Source organism: Marmota monax, unplaced genomic scaffold, assembly GCF_021218885.2.
Source record: "Marmota monax isolate L192 unplaced genomic scaffold, Marmota_monax_Labrador192_F-V1.1 WCK01_AAM20220418_F8-fsc00056, whole genome shotgun sequence".
Taxonomy (NCBI): Eukaryota; Metazoa; Chordata; class Mammalia; order Rodentia; family Sciuridae; genus Marmota; species Marmota monax.
The window spans coordinates 1,890-26,063 of record NW_026695212.1 but is presented as its reverse complement, the minus strand read 5'-3'; the positions used below and the strand labels follow the sequence as shown (position 1 = coordinate 26,063).

At 31.4% G+C, this 24,174-nt stretch overlaps 1 protein-coding gene across 1 annotated transcript in view; it reads right to left on the bottom strand.

Annotated features, from left to right (window-relative positions):
* Usp15 (ubiquitin specific peptidase 15) overlaps window positions 1–22,853 on the bottom strand; it is a 28,937-nt gene extending 6,084 nt beyond the window's left edge. The window contains exons 1-13 of the mRNA XM_046430698.2: window positions 22,194–22,853; window positions 15,414–15,587; window positions 12,464–12,622; window positions 12,162–12,386; window positions 7,241–7,324; window positions 7,056–7,150; window positions 6,770–6,961; window positions 5,776–5,891; window positions 5,326–5,598; window positions 4,868–4,938; window positions 4,385–4,500; window positions 3,577–3,726; window positions 1,512–1,615 (exon numbers count right to left, since the gene is read on the bottom strand). Coding sequence (XP_046286654.1) covers window positions 1,512–1,615; window positions 3,577–3,726; window positions 4,385–4,500; window positions 4,868–4,938; window positions 5,326–5,598; window positions 5,776–5,891; window positions 6,770–6,961; window positions 7,056–7,150; window positions 7,241–7,324; window positions 12,162–12,386; window positions 12,464–12,622; window positions 15,414–15,503 — 1,675 coding nt within the window. The 5' untranslated portion in view covers window positions 15,504–15,587; window positions 22,194–22,853. The remainder of the gene's footprint in view (window positions 1–1,511; window positions 1,616–3,576; window positions 3,727–4,384; window positions 4,501–4,867; window positions 4,939–5,325; window positions 5,599–5,775; window positions 5,892–6,769; window positions 6,962–7,055; window positions 7,151–7,240; window positions 7,325–12,161; window positions 12,387–12,463; window positions 12,623–15,413; window positions 15,588–22,193) is intronic.
* Between the last annotated feature and the right edge of the window lie 1,321 nt (window positions 22,854–24,174).

The following is a 24,174-nucleotide window of genomic DNA, read 5'->3' as shown; positions in this document are numbered from 1 at the left end:
GTTACAAAAAACCCCCCATGTACTTGAAAATTAAGCAAATAATTAAATGACCCTGGGCTAGCAGAAAATCAAAAGGAAATTTAAAAAGTCACAGTATTAAAAGATAATAAAAATGCTACATTTCAAAATCCATCACCAAGACCTAAAGCAATATTAGTAGGAAGTTTATAGTTTTAATTATAGCTTTCAATATAGTTTCAAAAACAATGGAAAGCAAAAAGTTAAGTGGTCAACCCAAGAAGTTAGAAAAATAGCAACATAAAATGATAGCCAATTACCTAGGACCTCTGTTAAACAGTTTTTGTCCATGTTATGTTGTTTCTTTTCCTATATGTGTTCTTTCTTTTTTGTGATGCTGGGGATTTAACTCAGGGCCTTGTGCAAGCAAGGCAAGCACTCTACCAACTGAGTTATATCTCCAGCCTCTATATCTGTTCTTAAATTTAAGTAAGCTCTGCCATTGTGTATTTTGAGTTTGTTAATCTGAACCAAAGTAACAAGAAGAAAACTGTCATCAAGGTACAAATGAAATGAGACAATAAGTACAATTAACAAATTAATAAGATGAAAAGCGAACTTCTGGAAGAATTGATAAAAAAAAGAAAGGAATGAAAAAAAGGGACAAAAACATAGCATAAAAGTATTATAAACCATTCTGAAGTATATTGGAAAACCTAGATGAAAAGGATACAGAAGAAGAGTATGGCATCCTATCTGTTTTACGGCTATAATTTTGATTTCAAAGTCAAATAACAATATAAAAAATTATAAGACCACTGAACTTATGAAATTTTAACAATCTTAATTAGTTAATGAAATTCTACTGTGTATCAAAAACCACAAAAAGACAAGTAGGATCATCCCAAGAATGCAAAGATCGTTCAATAGAAAAACCTATCAAGTGGAGGAGAGGGTGGATTTGTTAGTTTCAACATGGAAAGAAATCTGGCAGTATTTAAATACTCATTTAAACCTGGCAGTTTCATCTGAGTACACAGTTCAAAGAAATTTTCATGTAACAGACCAGAAACAATAATATTTACCAGTCTCAAAGGCAAGTTGGATATCCACCATATGGTGAATGTAAACCATGAGTAGTGAGGAGCAATGGACAAAATAGATAACAAAAGTATAAAGAAAACAAGCAAGATCTGCTGAGATCTGTAGTACAGTACCAATTACAAAAGTGAGCAAATATGCATGGTTTATAGCACATGCATTAAACATGTTACAAAGAGAAGGGAAAAACAATGGAGAAGAGGAACCCCAAATGGACCAGTAACACTTCTTCCAGTGCCTTCAACTGACAATGAGGAGTATGATTAACTCAATCCTTTCTTTTCAGATTTAAAAGGGTTCAAAAGCTGATTCATTCATTAATCAATATTGCATAACTATTATATGAAAGACCCATCTGACATTTTACCAGACGTAATAAATACCTTAAGGAAAAAAAAATCAATAGTTATTCGAACATCATCATCATGTTAAAATATAAACTGTCAACTTACAGTGTCCACCTCCCATCCCTCCATAATGGTTGGAAACAGCAATCAAATTATAGCGGCAAGGACCTGCATTTGGATTAATTAAGAATTCCGACATATCCAAGTCACTGTTTTTTTAAAGAGAAATGAAGTTAGTGTTATGTTTTCCCTAAATATAATAAATTCATTTTTTTTCTTTGAAATGCAATGAATTCTATTCCCTTCTGCCAGTGTTGCCTCTCTCCATATTTTTCACCAAAGAAATTATCAAGAGTCAAGTAACTCATTATCATTTAGACCCAATGAATTGTTTTTATTTAATCAACTAATTTATTTATTTTGGTACTGGGGATTGAGCATCAGGGACACTCACTCAACCACTGAGCCACATCCCCAGCCCTATTTTGTATTTTATTTAGAGACAGGGTCTCACTGGGTTGCCTAGTGCCTCACCATTGCTGAGGTTGACTTTGAACTCGTGATTCTCTTGCCTCAGCCTCCCGAGCCACTTGGATTACAGGCATGTGCCACCATGTCCAGCTTTTTATTTTAAAATAATTTTTAGGAATGATTTATACAGCAAAAAATAAAGGGAGAGTGAAAAACAACTTTCTTATGAGTTTTTAAAAATTAAGCTAGACACTAGAACATCAAGAATGTCTGTAATCCCAGCTACTCAGATGCTGAGGCGGGATTGCAAATTTGAGGTCTGCCTCAGCAACTGAGTGAGATTCTGACTCAAAATAAAAAATAACAAGGACTGAGGATGTAGCTCACCTAAGTTCAATTCCCAGTATCTATCAATCAAGTCAATTGAAGACCATTTTTATTCCACATTTTCCTGATTTTGATAACCTATAGACCAGAAATGGGCAGCACTCTTTGAATGCAATTGACTGTTCATAATCATATATGCATGAACTTGGAACACACCATCTTATAGTTTATTATTGTTGTTCTTACATTTGCATCATTTCTGGTTGTTGTTCTTATCCTCACATCATTAAAAAGCAACAACTCTACTGGGAGTGTAGCTCAGTTGGTAGAGCACTCCCCTAGCATGTGTAAGACCCTGGGTTCTAACCCCAGCACCCCCGCCCTGCAAAAGCAATAATTCTAACTTCCAAATATACCTATATTAGAATCTAGTTTTCTTGCATTTACATTGTCAAAATGCTATATTCTTGAAAATTTTAATGGCTCACAATTTTGATAAATAACCTTTTTCTTCCTGCTCAATAAATGGAATGAATAATTAATATTTTCAGTTTTTTAAAATCACCTATATCCTTTCCAGTCCCTTTTGTATACACACCTGCCTTCAGCATTTGTCCACTTACTAACTGATTCAAGTAAGTTTTGGTGCACAAATATCATAAAATATGAAAGAATACTGTCACATGTTCTTTTTTGCAATACAGGATAATGCCAAGCTCTTTATTACAAAATATTGTGTGATGAAGTCCTTCCTGCTGCATGACTAAGTGAATGAGAAGTGAATGAGAATACAATGTTCCCTTTTTTGTCCTGAATTCTTAACTGTGTTTAGTAAAAGCTAAAAAACAAACAAACAAACAAAAAGAGACTATGAAGATGGTTTCCAGACTTTGTTATACCTTTTTACAAGTATGATGTCATACTATGCAACAAGAAAAACTGAAGGATAAATGCATATAGGGATAATTTATTTCATTATTAAATCAACATTCTAAGCAATTCCATTTTTCTATTTTTATAATATTTTAGTCATTTAAAAAATTTAGGAATAATTGATGAATAATGATAAAATGAATCCTAGGAAAAACAAAATTGCTAAGTCCATAAAAAATCTTATAATTATAAATGGGGTCAATGAACACATAAGGTAATGCAAGACATAGTGAGTTATATTTATTTAAAAAGAAAATATTCACTTTTGTTTTTGGAAAAATCTCTAGGAATAAAAATCGTGAAATATCAACCCTTAAAATGGTTATATCTACTCAAAAATAAATTCAAATCTTTTACTAAGATACAATGACAAAAAGCATCAAAATAAGTTTGAAAAAAGTTAGAATGCTCAATGTTTATTAAGTACAATTTAACTTACTTGATAGGAAAATCAACTAAAGTATCCAATTTATCTCTCATGTAACGACTGTATGAAAATCGCTTGAGATGTACCACAAGTACTGGAGGAAGGGACCATAAATCCAATTTCTTTGTGGCTTGCTGATGTTCTTTACAATTTGGACAATACCTAAAACCAAAAAGAAATATTTAAAAGTTTGACAGAGGTATAAATGGCTAGCTCCATTAACAAAAATAACAAGCCAAAACCCAAGGGTGGGGGGGGGGGAACCCTATATTTTTGTGAGCAATTATTTTAGGAGTAATATATACCAGTCTAACAGCAACTCCTCTTTATTTTCAATACATTTTTTAAATAAGTCTAACCATTATAAACTAATACGCAAATAAATATTCAAATAAATGATGAGGGCTAGGTTACTTACATTTCAGTATGCTAAAAAAGATATGAACCATGTAACATAATATTACAAATGTGTGTTGAGACATAGATATCAGAAAAATCTCAAAACTTTGGACTTTAATGGAATGATATCACAAAATAATTTCCCTAAAAAGCTTTTTCCAACACAGCTGAAACTTCTTAGGAAAAAGGTAATTATAAATAGTAAAATGACTATTAGGGAAAATATAGTAATGAGATTAAAGCTAATGATGGGATAATACTTTTGGAGATATTCCCATTCCTTTTAATAGACTATTACATTACAGAAATTTATAGCAATAAGAATATTTAGTAATCATTTTTTCAACTTGATGTACCACATACTTCAGAATAAAGCCTTAAAGAAAATAATTAGAAACAATTATTTAACTTTGTCTCTTACCAGGGATCTTCAGCACCTAGCTTTTCTTTTGTTGTGAAAAGTTCAATACAGTCTTTTAATTTCACAAAGGGTTTTTTAGGAGGTTTATATTCCACGCTTTCATGTTTTTCAAAATCCTAAAGAGAAGTATTTCTTGAGTTAAGAGAACAAATGAAACAAAACTCATTTTAGTGATACCATCTTACTATGAATAATAATGAAAACTCCTAAATTTTCAAGAGAATCATAAAACTTATTTCAGCTGAGATTTTTATCATACTTTTTAATAACTCCTAAATGACCTTCTATAATTAAAACATGTCAACAAAAAGCATGTTCAAAACCCCTCTAGTTGAAAAAAAGTTTGTGACCAAATTTTTAATGGCAAAATATAAACTAATTTCAAGGAAGCAGAAAGTGTACAAAAGAGTGTGATTAACTCTAGCAATTAGAATAAAGTAAGCCAAGAAAAGGTAAAGAAGCAGTGTTTGAGTGATAACTTACCTCGGCAGCATTTTCATCAAAATATCTTTTTTTCAATTCAGGATCCCAATCCAAAGCAAGAAAAGATCTTTCTAAGGTGAAAAACATTTTTTTTCTTTAAAATTCAATGTGTTTTACAACTAAAATTTGTATATTTTAACATTACGGTATATATAAAAATAAACAAGGAGCAATTTTTTCTACTTGCACAGATGATTAGGACAAATAACTGTTTCCAAGCCTTTAACAATGTGAGATCAAAAGACAAAAAGATACAAAGCTGAAGCATGAAGTTAAACCCTGCTTTAGTAAACACTTGCATGTTTTAGCGTACCTGGATATTAAGGCCTTTTATTTAACATTTTAAAATAGATAAATGGTATTTTTCATGGTTGGGCTGAATTTCATGGTTTTTATATTTTAAAAACCCCACTTACTGAAATTTGATGCTCAAGTCATTTTTCACAAAAAATACTTACCATCTAGCCTAAGCTGCCTATCATCAAATCTTATATGCCTTGTATCGTCTTTGATGTAGTTGATATCGGTATTGCCTAAGTTGTTGAACTGGAATGTAAACAATCGTTTTTTGTGTCCCGTGAGTTGACCTTTGCAAGTTTCCTCAGTACATAATCCATTTTCAGAATCATTATCTCCTCCAACTGAATCTTCTGACTGACTATTTTCATTCTCTGAGGGAAGTTCTTGATCCTGGCTGGATTCATCATCTGGTTCATCTGTTTCCATTTCACCTAGTTTTAGATATTAGAGATCTTTAAATAAATCCAGTGTTAACATTTCTGAAATAATTATTTTACCTAGATTTACAGATGGTTTGTTTTTAGTTCCTTAATATCCATTTTTTAAACTTTTTCTCTGAGGCAATAATCCAAGTGAAACATTTTAATAATTTAACAGGAAAGTCTTACTTGGTGAACCTTCTTCATGTATGCCATTTGGGCCATTCCCATTAATATTTTGGTCTTTACAGCAATGCAGGGATCCTTCAGTTTCTTCAGTTTCAGTAGATATTTTGACATATCGGCTTAATAAAATCAGAAATCAAACAAGTTCAATTCTACAGAGATCTAAAAACTATTTTCCACTCTACCAATAAAATGGAGCTTTTCAATGCAATAACAGTGGTTATTTGGTAGATTTAAAAATAAATTAAAACTCAAAGCTTACAATTCCATAAGTAGAATTAATTGTGTTTTATTTGTCTTTATAAAAAGAATATTTTCTTACTTCTAGAGTGTTATATCTGTCTTTTATACATTAAAGTTTGTGGCAAATAATTTCTCAACTTTAAAGTATTATAAGATTCCCATTTAAATGATATATATGTTATTGCTAAGAAAGCTTGCTTTTATATAATGTGAACATTTTTAATAATATTTTTTGTGGCACTAGTGATCAAAATGAGGATAATGTGATCTTTATGTATGAGTCATGAAACTACAATAATTAGGTATACAAGAAATAATACTGAACATGTCAACTATAAAAAAATTAAAAAGGATCAAATGGTGTTTATGATTACCTTATATAATTCAAATCAAGATTTTTAGGAAGGCAAAAAATGGACTATACATTGTGAATATTTACTCTTTTAAGACAATTAGTACGAGTTCTTGAGCTAGTAGTATGCATAAAGATATGAGACTTTGCCATTTGTTATGATTCCAGAGTGTACACATGTATCACAGTTATTGATAATACTGGGTTTAAAATAACCTCAGTAATGCATTTTTTCATGATCATGAAAGTAGATGACTATAACCTGATTTTTAAATTGCTACCTGTCTAAACAAAGTTGAGATAATGTTCAATTACATTCTGGTAGTTCCTTGCATGTTTACTTTTTTACCTGTATTTCATTCCCATGCTTATTTTATTGAAGTAGAATTGTCTGGCACTTACCACATTCTCAAAAGGAGAAGATTATAGAGTTTATCTTCAGTATTGTTTCGTGGGACAGCCATAAGAAAAGGTTGACCAAAAAGTGAAGAACCAGTATGGTGGGTATAACTTGAGTGTCTGAATTTTTCTCTTAGGCAAACAGGAATAATCACATGTTCTGTATCTTCTGTCCTATTGATGTTAATTTCAAACCTATAAGAACACAATGGACCATAAACTCTCAAAATCTTGTTATTTTTTTTGATTATTTTCAAGTAATACTCTGCACAATAAATTTCATACTTACACATAAATATCATCCCGTTCCATAATACTACTAAGGTTTTCATCCATAGGGAATATTCTGTGAAATCTATGATTGTATATATCAGTAACTATCATCTAAAAGGAAATAAATTTCTATTAAGCTGGTTTTTTAACACCGAGAAACTAAACACCAATTTAAATTCTTCAATCCCAGAAACATCTTACCTTATCTGCCGGTACTCCTGACAAAGTAGACAATGCTGTGCAAAGATCTAGTATATTTCCAATTTTGGGGACAACCACTTTGTACTAAAAAACAAAAACAAAAAATTGTAATGAACTTATTATACTGGGAAAAAAAACACTGAGTAGATGAGACTGACCTCATGATTGTTTTCTTACATTCATTTGGTATTCAGCATTTGGCTTATAATGTCTACCTCCAATCTTGCCATTACCCTAGGAGATAATGTCCATATAGATGATTCATCCCACCCCTTATTTTTCCTCAGTTTCTCAATTCAAAGATCTATCCTTGCATTCAAGTATAGTCAACTTCCTGGACCTTGTCGCCACGTGAATCTGCTTTGCTTCTGATACCTTACACTAACTACCACTACCTGCTTCACCTGGAAACATATTCTTACCTATTCTTATCTTTTATAGAGATTTCTAGTCCTTATGACACTCAGATTTTCTCCCTACTGTCTTCATGCACTTCCATCCCGACTCCATATTCTTCATCAATTCAATCATTCCATTATAAAACCTTTAACCTCTATTACTCAGTTCCACTCTTGCTGAACTTTCTCAAAGCAGTTCAGATAAGCTGCAGAAAACTCCCCAACTTCAGATGCCAGTGAACTTCAAATCCACAGTCTCAACTGATCCTTAACACTGCCCAGAAACAATTCTCTGAATCTTATTTGCTGTTTTTCTCATTTCAATTACTATTTAAAATATTCACCATTACTTAGGCCTCCTATTTCACTGTATCTCCCTTCAGAAGAACATCTATTTTACTAAGAAAATGAAGCTGCCAAGTGGTAAAAATCTGTAACTTCTAGTTCCCTTAAAAAATTACCTGAGGACATATAGGTTGTTTTTTTTTTTTTTTCCTTTCCTGTCTCTTGCAATACAAGTTAAGTGTTTTTCTTCCCATTAAGGGAGAACCCTAGTTTATATGCTCTGAATTCTATCCTCTGCTAAGACCTAAATCTAGCAACTAGACTTTCCTATTATCTTGACTTTTTTGCATAAGCACTGGAATACAATAAACATCTCAAAAAACAAAACAAAAATAAAAATAGTCCTTCATTGCTTTCCCTTATTTCCCATGCTTTATAAATGACTTTATTAACAATATTCTACACTGACTATTATAACTTCCTTATCTCCCATTCACTTCTCAACCCATTTTCTGGCTTTTGTCTTCACCCCTTTATTTAACCTATTGCCAACATTACCAAAACTACTACACAACTCACTCTTTATCAGACTCTATTTTATTGATCTCTATGTAGAATGACTGCTGACCACGCCAATCTTTAAAAATGTTTCTTTCCTTATGTAACACTACTTCTTAATTCTTTTCTATTGCTGTGATAATATTGTCTTAGAAGCTCTTCCATATTCTTTTTTTTAATTAAAATTTTTTTGTAGTTGTAGATAGACAGAATGCCTTTATTTTTATATGGTGCTGAGAACTGAACCCAGTGCCTCATGCATGCTAGGCAAGCGTTCTGCCACTAAGCTACAGTCCAGCCCCTCCATATTGTTCTTTAAAATTTTGTTCTTCGACCTCTCCTTGATTCTATATACACTTTTTAGACTAATGACAATATATCTCCATTTGCTTTGGCCAGTCCTGGATTAGACTCTTATCCTAGTATAATTATTAACAAAGGCCCTTTTTATTTTCAGGAGAGTTCTAGTTTAGATGATAAATCAGAGTCACTCTAGTCTTAAGTGATCTCATCCTTTTAAACCACCGACTACCATTCTCAAAGAGCTCACTACTCAATTTAAATCTTAATCACAGTCTTTCTCCTCCAGTGTGAATACATAAATTTAATGCCTATCAGATTACCACCATCTAAATATTCCTTCTGCATCTTGAAGTCAATGTATCCAACACTAATAGGTTATGTTATTATGTTTAATACTAAAAAGGTTTCTTCTTAGACTTATTCTTCTTATACATCCCATTAAAACAAAGAGCACCATTAAGCTCTCAATTCTCTAGTCCAGGAAACGTGAAATCATCTTTGAATACATCTACACATTTTCACTTCCTACATTCAAACTAGTTTTACAATCAAACTGACATACTGACACAACTTCAAGCCCTTGTCAACTGAACACTGCAAAAGCCTCTTATCTGTGGTCTTCATAGTTCTGATCTAAGTCTTTCCTATCTAATCTATGTGCTAGCCAGATTCTTATTTCTCAAACACAAATATAGCCATATAATCTCTATGCTTTTAAAGGTTTTTTAATAACCTTTAAAAGCTTTCCTAGCTTTAGGAAGAAGTCCAAATTTCCTATCATGGTATCAAACATCTTTGTGATACTCATTGGTAAAGTTCCTGCTTACCATATTTTTAGCTACTTATAAATTTTAAAAGTAGGGCCATGACTTCTTTTGTCTTCAGGCCTTGTACATGCCAATTTCTTGGCCTATAATATCTTCATTTCCAGCTGCTACCTACTTAAAATCTAATCATTCTTCATGATTCATCACACGTATATCAGTTTGTGCAGATTATTCTTTCCGTGAGCTCCTGTGGTACTGTCATACTACTTCTCACACTCTATGACAAACTTCTTAAGAAGTAGGATTAGAAACACTTTCATATTTCCAACCCCTTAGAGTATGAGAGCAACATATAATACATCCTCAATATGATTACTAATATAACCTAAATCAACTTCAGTAACAGGATGTTAGCTAATTTCACTTCCTTACCAGCTGATTAAACCATAGTGTTAATGAGGATATCGCTTTGTATGGAAGCTGTGTTTAAGAGGAAAAAAATGACAACAACAAAAAACAACAACAAAAATACCACCCCCATCCCTCTAAAAAAGAACATAAACAACACCCAAATCCAATTCCTGTGTTGATCGTGGACCTAACTCCCACAATTAATATTCTTGGTCACCAAGTGAGTAAAAAAGTAACTCAATGAAATTCACAATGCTGGAAAATGATTTAAAGCCAAATTACAGAAGAACATTCACCATATACCTTAAGGGCTAATGTGTAGCTTTAATGTAACCTGTCACTATATAACAGATTATTTTATAATATTAGCCTGGAAAAGTATTGTCTTTAACAAATGTGCTGAACATAAATAAAACATCTACGTTTTTGTTGTTGTTGTAATACATTTTTACTAATTTTTCATATTCTTTTGCTCCATTGGCATGTATTTGCAAAGTTACAAGCTAGTGAGGTAATGGTATAGTTTAACACTGATAGAACTGAAAATAATGTAGACAATTCTGCATTTACAAACAAATGAATAAGAGAGTACCTAAAGACAATATATTATTATCAAGTATGAACACAAAAAAAAGTGTAAAAAGTAAAAGCAGTACTTTGTTGGTCCTGCTTATAGATAAGGGTAAGTTCTCAGCACTACTTAACAAAATACTGATATAAAGTCACTAGATTTGATTAGTTCATGAAGGAAACATAAAGAAGCAGAAAAAAAAGGGTGAAATTTATATATGGGATTGTATTATTTGTTACAACTAGACTTCAGTTACCTTGAATGAAAGAACTATTTTTCAGAATGTTGTAAATATCCTTTTCTTGTTAAGAGTAAACTCAATTTCCTGCCTGAGTGGTAAAATCATAATTTTGTTCAGAGCATAACTTTCATATAGATTTTGTGACTATTAGGCACCAAACAAAGTTGAGCTACCTGGCTGGAACTCTAAGGATTTAGAGAAAACAATATTCTGAAGTAGGACCATATCTGCCTTGTTTAGTGAACAAAAACTTTATACTGTTTGTGCCTAATACAGCATTGTGAATACTTTTTTTTGGTGGGGAGGGATTCTGAGGACTGAACTCAGGGGTACTTTAACACTGAGCTACATTATCAGCCTTTAAAATTTTTTTCTAAGTTGTTCAGGGCCTTGCTAAACTGCTAAAAAGCTGGCCTTGAACTTGAGTCCTCCTATCTCAGCCTCCTAGAGTTGCTGGAATTACAGGTGTGTATCACCATGCCTTGCTTGTATACTGTTGCATTAACATACACAAATTAAGCATCGAAAACAAGATTTGTAAGTCTCCTATCTTCAAATAACTTATGGTCTAGGGAAGAAAAACAAGAGCAAATAAAGGTCAAAATAAAATTTGCTAAGTGCTGTTAACAGAATTTAGGGGAGGTAGGAAGAGAAAGGAGATACTTTCGATGGGAGGGGTCAAGTCTCAGAAAAGCACTGATAAAGAAGGGAGAAAATATAGGATTTTATTCACAAAATAGGAAATAGTTCAATTATAACACTACACTATGCAATCAAACATGATCATTAATGCCTACTACCAGTGATTTTGCATAGGATAAACAATATGTGATAAAATAAAGTATTAAAGATTAGAACATTACTGAATCAAATATTTTAATCTAACTAAATTTCCATTTCTCATTTTTGTAAGCTAATATTCTTCAACACTGTAAAACAATGTCTGTTTTCTTTGATGAGAAAAAGTCTTTGAGAATACTTTTTACATGACATCCTTCATCCTTTCAAGATTCTAAAAATTATACTAATTTCCAAAGTGTTAAGCTTATAGTACATTTACACTACACAAACATTATTACTAAACTGTGCTTTAGGATTCAACACTAATTTTTAATTTACATATAGTACTAGAGATTAAATCCAGGGCCTTGCACATGTTCGTCAAGTGCTTTACCACTGAGCTACATCCCCAGTCCTTTTCAAAACTTTATTTTGAGACAGGGTCTTCCAAGTTGCCCAGGCTAACCTTGAACTTATAATCCTCTTGCCTCAGCTTCCTAAATTGCACACACCACCAGGCCCAGCTTCAAAACTAATTTTATATAGTACTCAACACTATAATATTTGATAAAAAGTAACAAATGTACAGAAAATAATCACTACTTACCTGCATAGGTTTGGTAAGTGGATCCATTCTAACTAAATAAACTTCCAAGGTACGTTCTTTTTTCATGGGCAATGGAAGTGTCAAGTAACAAAAAGGATCAAATGTTACTGAAATCTTAGCACATTCAGGACAAACCAAAGTTGATTTGAAAAGGCCATGAAATATATCTACTATGATAGAATCGTTTCTTTTTAAATGGTTTTCCCAGGCTTCTTCAGCAACCACCTATAAAGAAAATAAGATCAAGTTATAGAGGTATTATAGAACTGCAACAATGCAGACAATAATATCATGAAACTTACTTTATCAGGCCTTCCATCAGCATCTTTCAATTGTATATATGGTTTTTTCCTAATTCTATTCAAATCTTCATGTAGTCCATCTAATAGGAAAGCTAATAGTTCTTGACAGTCTTGCTGTTGATATCCAGAGAACTGGGGTGCAAAACGTCCTACCTGTGTCTGTGAGAAAAACAAAACCATGAACTCAGCAGAGTCAGGATTCCTTTAAAATTCTACAGTTGATTCTTATTATTCATGGACTCCATATCTATGAGTTGCCTACTTGCTAAAATTTATTTTTAACCCTCAAATAAAATTAAAACACTTTAGCAGTCATTATGGATATCCTCAGAGAGGTGAAAAATTTGAGTCATCTAACATGCACATTCTCAGCTGGGAAACAAAGTGATCCTCTCCCCTTTTTGTTTTAGCTCTCATACTATATAAACAAATGTCTTTTTGTAGTTGATTTAGTGCTATTTTTTTTTCACACTTCTGTGCTGTCTTCTGGTTATTTCAGTGTTTAAAGAGCCCCCCATACATAGTGCTGAAGTGTTGGCTAGAAGGAGGCTGTGATGTACCTTTTGGAGAAAACATAGTTAGATAAGCTTCCTTCAGACATAAGTTACAGTGCTGTTGGCTATGAATTCAATGCTAATGAATCAACAACACATATTAAACAAGTTTTTTTTTTTCCTTTTTTTGTTTTTAGTACCAGTGATTGAACCCAGTGGCACTCAACCACTGTGAACATCCCTAGTCCTCTTATATTTTATTTAGAGACAGGGTCTTGCTGAATTGCTTAGGGCCTAAATTGCTGAGGCTGGCTTTGAATTCACAATCCTCCTGCCTCAGCCTCATGAGCCATAGGAATTACAGGTATGCACCATCACACATGGTAAATAAGGGTCTTTAAACTAAAATACACATAAAACAAAATGACACACTGGTTGGTTGGTGAAAATGTGAAAATGTTACAACTAGAAGGTTTGATAGAATCAAAACCTATATTTTCCTTAGTAGCAACAGTTTAGTATGGTTATTCAGTGTTTGCAATAAATTTAAGGAATATAACTATTGTGAATAATGAAAATGTATATATACAAAATAGGAACATATATTTTGTTCTGCATTCCAGTATACATTCAATGAAGCTTGCTTATTTATTTTTTTTAGAATTTAACCTTTATTTTATTCACTTTTTTTTTTTTTTAAATGTGGTGCTGAGGATTGAACCCAGTCTCACCTATGCTAGGCAAGCACTCTATTCCTGAGCTACAATCCCAGTCCTCAATGAAGCTTATTTAGGCCAAAACAGAACAGAACATGGACTCCTTAAAAAAATGTATAGATGAAAAACAAACAAAACCCCCCAAAATGTATATTGATCATTATGGGTCCTATATTTATTTGTTACTAATTGCCATTTCACTATTTGTCAAAGGAGTTTTCAGCACTCTTAATTTTTAGCTCTTGGTTTTCCTATTGCCTCTTCCTGTAAATGTTTGTCAGGCAGACAATAAAAGACAAGTTTTTATTCTGGCTATTATTATCATACAGATAATCATACATCTAAAAGAATTTTGAAAATAACTACTCTCTAAAATAGAGAAATGTTGACATGAGAAAAGAACAAGGAGAACATATAATAAAATATTGTACAAAAAATTGGGAAACACTGAAGACTTAAAAAATTTAGTAACATATTGCTTTGGGTCCACTGGGGAAAAAACTACAAATCTTTCAGTTTCTGTGTGTAAAAAGAGGAAGAATCTCACAAAGATAACAATAATATTTATGTTCAATTTTCCTAGTTTTGTAATACTATTTTTTGATTGGACTACAAAGAAATGTAATAATATAAATCATAATATGAGGGGCTGGCGTTGTGGCTCAGTGGTAAAGCCCTCGCCTAGCATGCACAAGGCACTGAGTTTGATCCTCAGCACCACATAAAAATAAAATAAAGATACTGTGTCCACCTAAAACTAAAAATAAATAAAAAAAATAAATCATAATATGAAAGAAGTCAAATATCAAGAGCCTGCATTTTTACATAAAATTTAAAGAGGAAAAAAAATCTAACAAAACTAATTGGAATGAGGGTTGTGTTGAGATGGTTTGTCTAGACTAGTCTGTCCAAATGTAGGGGTACATGATTTGTTAGTCGCTTCTTACTTTTTAGGAAGTAGTATACGGTTACTTAGTACATGTCCTACATGAATACCATTTAAGTTGATTGTAAAAATTATGGCTTATTATAATTGCTTATTCTTCAAAAATACATACTTTCTCATCCTACTCCTATTACAATTAATTAGGAAAACTTTTTAACACATAAAGCCAAATTTTAATTTAATTCTTGTTTGAATGAAAAATCATTTGTAATTTTACTGATTCTAAAAAGCAATCTATTCACAAATTTGAATAAACTTTGACTTTAAGAATTACATTGGAAGCACATTCATATTTAGTGACTGTTTTGCAGACTAGTTTTAATTTTTCAAACTCGCAATGACTATTGAAATACTCGAGTTCTTAGACTTTAATGAAATGTTCAAATTTATTTTTTTAAGGTTGTATAATATGAAATAGTCATGTAGATTTTTCAGAGATGTATTCTAAAATAACTATGCAAATAAATGCTCACTGCTATTTCTCTGTAGTAATTCTATCATACCAGTGTTTTTCTCAGTCTTTTTAAATTATTCCCCCCTCCTAAATCCTTTTTAGACTTTCTGAAAACTAATCACCCACTCTGTCATCTGAAATTTTATACCACAGATGATCTATCCATCCATCCATCCATCCATCCATCCATCCATCCATCCATCCATCCATACTGTACTCCTTTGAAGGGCTTATAAGTCATTGTGATAGCTACTATTTTTCATCCTTCTCTTCTAGGAACTAGTTTTTGCCCTCTTGGGGATGATATCACTCTTGTTGAGAATGTATTTATCATACTAACCTTAAATGCTCTTGGGGTGACGTAGCTAAACTTTCCAGACCACATTTGCTTGATCAGTTCAGCATATGATTTAGCTATTTCGCCTCTCATTCCTAAGGGATTGTCAAAATTCAGTTCTTCTTGATACTTATCATTGAGGAAATACTCAGTAAGTGGAGGTGTGTTGCTCAAACACTGCAAAGAATAAAATATATTTTCAAGTAAAAGTAACCATACACACACTTTTTTTTAAAACATGCTAAAATTAAAGGGAAACAAATTGTTTGCCACAGCAATCAGAAAAAAATAAGATGGTCTCTAGCACTAAGAAGTTACTGTTCAAATAAACACTGAAATGATGCACTCAACTATTCATTTCCCAAATTTCAAATAAATTATTTATAATAAATGAAATGTTAATATTTGTTGCTGTGAAATCTGCATTAATTTTAAACACAGCAAACTACCTGTTAACTGGGAGAGAAGCTCAGAGTTTTCTTTCCTTCTTTTACTTGATTGGTAGAAATTATGGATTGTCTACTCATCCCAGGAACCTATAAATTAGCCTGAGTAGGTAAAAACTAAGATAGAGTGCAAGCAAGAAATTAACTTAAAAAAAGAGGTTTAGCTGGCTCTCTGTATCTGTAGATTCAACCAACATAGATAGAAAAATACTTGGGGAAAAAAATTGTGTCTACAATGAATATAGAGACTATTTTCTTTTCAGTATTCCCTAAACATTACAATATAGCAGAAATTTACACAGCATATATATCAGGAATTTATGTAATCTAGAGATAATTTAAGACATATGAAAGGATGTGCATGGGTTATACGCAAATAATACATCATTTTATATCAAGGACTTGAGCATTCATGGATTTTGGTACCAATTACCATTGATACTGAGGGATGACTAAATTTACTGCTTCCACTATTAGTTACTTATCATTAAAGAGCAGCCTTTAAGCCTTCCGTCTGGCCAACTACCTTTATAAGGAATAGTATAAACTAGCTGAAACTGAGAAAATAAATTTCAGTTATGTAGACTCTGGGTAAGTGTATTCTCACTTTTTTCAGTTCTTGTTTTAATACAATCCAGTTTTCTTCTATGGCAAAATAAAAACTATGAGTAATTTAATTCTTCAACTCTCTCCCATTCTAAATAAAACAATATATTCTTTAAAAATAGATGAAAATTCAGTTTCCACAATATTTTATTTCAAGATAGAATAACTTTAAGCTGACGATACCATATAATTTGATTTTAATACAAATATTACTACTTAATTAATGAGATGCCTAAAAAATGCAGTGTCTGCTATAGACATATAGCCATATAGGTAATTAGTTTTTTCCTTTTTCCCCTGCTGCAGGGAAAATATTTGTCTTGGAGTCAAATGACAAATTGCTACATAAGGAGCTAGTTGCTTGCATGTAAAATAGTAAAGACCCAGTTTGATGAGAACCTGGATTTACATTAATGGAAATTCAGTGTAAAACATTTAGTGTAAAACATTTTACTTTCAAAGTTTTTCAAAGAGTGCTTGCTATTAAATTAAATATACTCAGGGTGAAAGATTCAGTCTGCGGGGTTTTTTGATAACTCAGATGTTGTGAATTATAAACTATCTTTTTGAGCTAAAACTGTAAAATAAACTTATTCAACTTATACTCAGGTCTTTCAAGTAAATTATGGAGCTTAATTTTGTGGTTTCAATTATAAATCAATTTATGTTTACTCAAGTAATCACAGTATCTATTTAGGAATTTTCTATATTATAAGAATAATATTGTCTAAATTAGTAGTCTAGCCCCTAATCTCAAGGCAAAAAGGAGAACTACTTATAGTGCCATGAAATTTGTATTATCAGATTTTTATACAGTTAAAAATATCTAGGATGGGCTATACAGTTTAAGATCATTTACATATCACTTTCAGCGTAAAAATTTTTATTTATATTAGCAAGAGGAAGACAGAAGTAGGCTACAGTGTAGGAGGCAACTAAGGGAAAGGATATTATCCTTTCTAATTTCTTTTTTATCTCAACACCTCTCCTTATCTCATACTCCTCTGGAGTTTAATTTTCTCTTCTTTTTTATTATATACATCCTCTTTTAATTATAAACCCAAATTCAGTATAAAACTTTTAGTGTAAAACATTTTGGGAGAGGGAGGTCCAGGCAATCTAGAATACAGCTATAAAGAGCATAAATGCCATCTTATATCACCGAATTAGCACAGATAGGATCAATGTTAAAAGACAATTAAGTGAAGGGAGATTGAATAGCAATTTCCAACAATTATCAATTAGTTTTCAAGTCTTTATATTTGATCAGCTCAGAGTTATGATAAGAATATAACATATTCCACTACCATCTATTAATGCAATCATAACAACATAATTTACGTTTTACCAAATCTCAAAGAACCAAGTTGTGTAAATATAAATAATTCCTGAGTTATTTTTACTTAATTATTCACATATATCCTTATCTTGCAAAGATAAAAAGTTATTTTAGCTTTCATATATCATCAAGGGTGATTTGTTTTAATAATTTTGTTCATTTTTTTATGTGGTGCTGAGGATCGAACCCAGCACCTCACGTGTGCAAGGCAAGTGCTCTACCACTGAGCTACAACCTCAGCCCAAGGATGATCTTTTACCAAGTTACTTCCTTGCTACAAATTGTTTAATGGCTTTCCTTGCTTTCAGATTAGAATACCAAATCCTTAAATGGGTCTGTTGCCCACCTATGTACCCTCAATCTTTTGCCAATATCTTTTCTGTTCCACTTTATTGAGCCTTATTTTAGTTTACCTGTGGTTCCTTGACCTCTAAGCATCCTAAGTTTGCAACTTTAGCTATCTGAAAATGTACCTTTTTTTGCCTTACTTAATGTTTACCAATCCATGAAGATTCTGATATTGTGTCTGGGAAGCCTTCGTAATACTTGTTTCTTCCTGTATGTTTCCGCACTGATTTTATAATAAACTATAGCTTTAATTTTTAGTTTGTCTGTCTTGTCAAATGGTCTGACAAGGAAAGACAAACAAAATGGTCTGACAAATGGTCTGCCTCCAGGAAAGCAGGTACCAAAATAACTTTTATATTTACACCTCTAGCACTGAGCACTACTTCATTTGGCCCTTAGAATGTGTATAGTAAATATGTGCTTAATAAAAATGTTTTGGCCTATTTTTACTAATGCATTTATTTTCTCAGATTTACTCTTTTCTTTCAATGTTAGGTTCAGTTGCTCAATAATTTATTTTCAAATAAAATATTACTAGATGCAGCAAAAATATATTTACTTGTAATGAGTAATCTCAAAAAGAATCTCCAAGTACTTGAATATGAAACCAAAAGAAGGGCAATGCATGTTAAAAACGTCCACTCTTTATTTGATCTTTAGTTAATCTATGATCTGTTTTGCAATGAACTTCTGTATTTGGACTTTTTAGACTAGCATTTATTTTCACAGTGACACATGTTAGTTTGAAACTGATTATGATTCACTGTTAACACACTATTTAAGAAACACAAATTATTTTTTATTTTTTAGTTGTAGGTGGACACAATACTGTATTTTATTTTTATGTGGTGCTAAGTATTGAACCCAGTGCCTCACGTGTGCTAGGCGAGTGCTCTACCATGGAGCCACAACCCCAGCCAAAAATAATTTTAATGAGAAGTAATTATACAAATTACCTATGAAGATACCATAACTAGTATCTACGTTTTAGCTATTTAGTCCTAAATGGGCCAAAACAAGCCTCTTATTTCTGGAATTTAATGTTTTAAGAAACTCTCAAGCTACAATTATCTAACAATTTGCAAAAACACACATAAATATGGAAATTCAATAGTCAGTATAAATAAATAAATAAATAAATAAATAAATAAATATACACACACATACATACATACATACTAACACATAATTATTTATTTAAAAACTAAGGTGATGTCAGGCTTTCCTCCCTCATTTTGAAAATACCACTACATGAGGAATAAATTCTTGAAATAGCATAAGATGAAGTTAAAATATTAAAAATTTCATTATAATTTTTGGTATAAATTTCAAGACATATTTGGAAAAAAGATCAAACAACTAAAATATTTACATGCCCCGGGTGATGTTCTACTAGTAATCAGTACCACCATTCTGGAAGAAGAAAGTCAGTTTATTAAAATATTTTTATAATATAATTTGATTTGTAATACTTCATGTAACTCATTATTCAATCCTTTTTATGCAAGCTATCTTGAAAAGATGAAAATCTTTGACTACTGCAAGAAAACTGTACAATTGGACTGGCTGCCATAAAACACAGTGCTTTACAGAATAGTAATTTCTATACAGTTCAATAATAAAAACCATAATCAGAGTTAAGCTTTTCTACTATACAAGTATCATTTTCTATTAGATGAGACTGTCCTAAAACAATTTCCTTTCTTAAAGACACATATTTTAAAAGTCCTTTGTATGTAGGACATTTTCCTTTTAGTTTGTAAGATACTTTAAATGATATGATATAAAAGTCATCTAACATGTGTTGTGTCTATGTGAATATCTCTCTTATTCTCAATGCTTCTTGGTCTGTAAAATAACAAAACTCACCCTTTCTTAACAACACAATTGTTCTTAGCAAAAACTGAGAGTATGTATAAATATGTCATAAAAAATAAACATATAAACAGTATGATTTAGTTTGTGGATACACTGTAAGTATGCTATGTTTGTAAATACGTCCGAGTTTTAAACATGTCTACTAGTCTCATGTTATTTGGAGCTATGTCTCTTGTTAATTTACTGAAGTCAACTCTCTGACAAAGATGAATGTCAAAATCTCAGTGCTTTGGGAGAACTAAATCTTGTACTTCAACTCTAATAAAATGAGTTTTACCTATAAAGCAATGTGACTGATCATAAAATGCTTTTATGTTTAAGCCATATTTTGTTTCTATCATTATTTGTGCCTAGAGTTGGTCTTAAAATTTCAACTCATTTTGTCAAACAGCATGTTACAATTAAAGCAGTAACCAGACAGAATAAAAAGGTTCTATACCTACATTCCAACTCAATGCAAAAGTTAAAAAGTAAAAAATTTCTATTAATGAATAGGTACTATTAACCAGGTAAAGTATTTTTAATGCAAGTTTATTGTGTACAAAACTGGCAAGAGCACTTGCAGATTTAGGGATTAAAAAACGAAATAACATGTTTAGTAGATGGTAGGCTTTTGGAATTTACTAATTTAGCATTTGTGATAGAATGACTAAAGGTAAGGTTCAGGAAATAAGCTACTATGAATGAAAGGCTGTTGATCTACGTAGAATGGTAAGAATGGTTGGTGTATGCGCAAGCTAATCATTTAGTGAGTAGAGACTGCTACGTATCTGTTCTTTGAAGTGGCTATGGGGTTCTTCTCTACATGCATTTTATAATATATATGTATTTCACATTATAAATTTCAAGTTTAAGATTATCCTTGTATTTGAATTATGAATCTTAAGATATATGCCTTAGCTTAATGTATTAAGACTGCACCTTCACATGTATTCATTCCTCTCCTTAGAAATTTCTTCCCCTGTAAGAAATTCACACTTAAAATTCTTTAAATTTACTTTAGCATCTTCTCAAAGTTACAAGTTCCTCAGCACCTCAAAAAACAAAAAACCAGCAACCAAACAAACAAAAACTAATATTCCATCATCAGGGCTAAAACTATACCACCTTCAACTTACTTATACGGCAGAGTCCATGTCTTATAATTTACACCTCAGAATTTAGCACAGTACCTGACACATAGCTCAATTAAAGTGTGTGAGTAAATGAAAACTTGTACAGTAGAGAGACTAAGAAACATTCCTCAAGTAAGAAAGCAATCGGAAAACAACAGACTAAAAAGGACATCTAAATTGACCCATTATAACTCTACACCAAAATTCTACAAGTTCAAAAATAACTATAGTCCAAATAATACCTGAGAGATTTCCTTAGTAGAAGAAAATAACTACTGTATATACCCCACATATGTGTGTGTGTGTGTGTGTGTGTGTGTGTGTGTGTGTGTGTATATATATATATATATATATATATATATATAAGATAACTCTGTATAAGTAAAAGATAAGTTAAAAAAATATATTTTGAAATGCAGTTTTTTTTTCTTTTCCCTAAAATCTTCACCCTGGAACTAGACATGAAAATTCTAAAGAGAATTCTCTTAAATAATCAGATGTCTCATCAAAAGACATTCTGCTGTTATGGTTCAAATGTATACACACCTTCATCCACTGCAACCCTGAAGAACTGTTAAAAAATAATAAACATTCAAATTGTTCATAAAGTATTAATTCTTCATAAAAACTATCTAGTTACAAACTTCCTTCCTTAACCCAACATCCTAAAACTTTAATATATATGGGAAATATAATTTTCTTTTATTGTTTAATTGCTTTGAAGATGCAAAGCATCTTACATATTTTCTTCACATACACATGCACAAAACTTACTGTTCTTACTTTTTGAAAGTAAAAGACTTAGTCTTTTACTATATATGTTCTGATCACTAAGATTGATATTTCTAAAAAAATAAGTAACAAGTAAGAGTCTCAATTTTGTATTTCACTATAAACTTCAATGTAGATTTTGTTGTTGTTGTTGTTTTAAACTGATGAAGACAAAGTCCTACTATATAACCAAATCTCAAGTCTGTAATCAACATATTTTAGGAAATGAATAATTAATAGCCATCCCATAACTTGTAACGAACTGGAATTTCCCCAGTACCTGGAAAATAGCCAAAGTAATCCCCTTCAAAAAGAGAAAGTTGTCTTTTGTAATGCTGAATATGAACCACTCCCTTTCTGTTCAGGTGCTCCAGAAGCCCAATTCTCAAGTGATCATGTATGCTCACTATTTAGTAAACCGGTAACTAGAACAGGAAAGAAAACAAACTTAATTTTTGATTACCTAAAGTTTTTGAGTTGTGCAACTCATTCTGTAACTGATAAAAATGTAATGCCACTCACAACCCTTTAAAAAATAGCTACACCTTCAAACTGACCAAACGTAAAAATAAAAACCCAATCTAAAATAAGGGATTCATTCTTATTTTTATGACTTAAAAAATAAAACCTAAAGTAATTCACAGTAAATGTCATTTTAGAATACCCTCAAATATGTTTTTCCACCCTGAATTTTAAGGTTAGACGGATAAAGAATTTTTAAATTTGCCGGTTGTTTTCCAATTTGTCATGAGAACAGTATCAGTATTCTGAAAAGGTACTGCCATAATTTAAAAGCATTCTATTAATATTGGGATACTGGCATTAGTTTTGTAAAATTCAAAAAACCAATCAAACCAAAACAAACCAAACCAAAACAGTGGATGATACTAGAAAGTCTGATGTAAGATTTCACAATGGAACTAAAATATAGGCCTGTGCCATCATCAAATAGATTAAAAAATAAGCTTTCTGGTAATTTAATGATCTTATTTTTTGTTATTTTTTTTTCTAGAAAAGTCAAATCTCATATGAGATTTGAGATTAATTCTGAAGATCTCCAAATATTTTGTGAGAGTAAACAAAATTATAGCTCTATCTTGATTTACATTTTTATTCTTTGAGCTTTTTAAAAAGATGGAGATAATTTTCCTCTTATCTATTTTTAAAAACTTTTGCTGTGTTTTCTTCTCTATATAACTAACTGGTAAAATCAAGAACTACATACTCTAGATGCTGTTCTATCATTTTTATTTAATTACTCATTCCCTAGGTTTAACAACATGAATAAAATTAAAAGTCCCACTGTTTCCCCTTCCTTCAAATTCTATGATATATCTTCTTTATATGTTACTTGAATTCAATGAAGAATTATTATCAAAGTTCTGGGAAATACGAAAAATGATGGGATACACTTTGTTGGTTAGCAAAAAAATGTCAATCCTTTCCCCCTCATCTATAGGATTGAGGAAAACTAATTCTAAGTTTGTCAAAAAGATTACCTTGTAATCCTGCAACTATAGATGTCCCTGTTAAAAACGTCATGATTATGTAAAGATCACTGATTTTCATATTGAAAGCTGAAAGAAATTGGACAGAAGATCCTTTGTGATAAAGATAAATTTGAAAGTTCTGGCTATAAATTATTATTATACCAACAAAGCTATAAGCTTCAGGTAAGGTGTATTTAAATCAGGCTTTAGACCACTAGACTATGACAGCAATTCTGATTTTTAAACTATTTTTTTACTTTTTAGCAACAGACTATGACTGATTTTATGTTAAGGTATTCACTTTATGGAAAGCATGCTAAAACCAAATGGTTCTATAATAACATTAAGAAACAATGTTAAGTTACATCTATATTTAAAAACTAAAGTTTATAAATAATTTTAATATTTTAGAAACCATCTCTTAGCCCATTAATAATTCAAAACAGGCTCACAATGAAATAAATGCCAATATTAACTTTTTGGCAGGCAAGATAGAAGTTTTAAGGGAAAAAGATTCTTTATGTGTCCATACATACAGTCACATGCACACACACATGCGCACGTGCACACAAACGTACGTAATATTGGTATTCAATCCCTTGCAGATAATATTCAATAAAAAATGTTTTCAAGTAACTGAATATTAAGAATTATATGATTTATTAATCTTTAATTCTCTTGCAAGGGCATATAAGAAGGGGCAGCAGAATTTTTTTTAAGTTTTACTGACTTATTACATTCTAAATAACCAAGCCATATATTTCTTTGTCA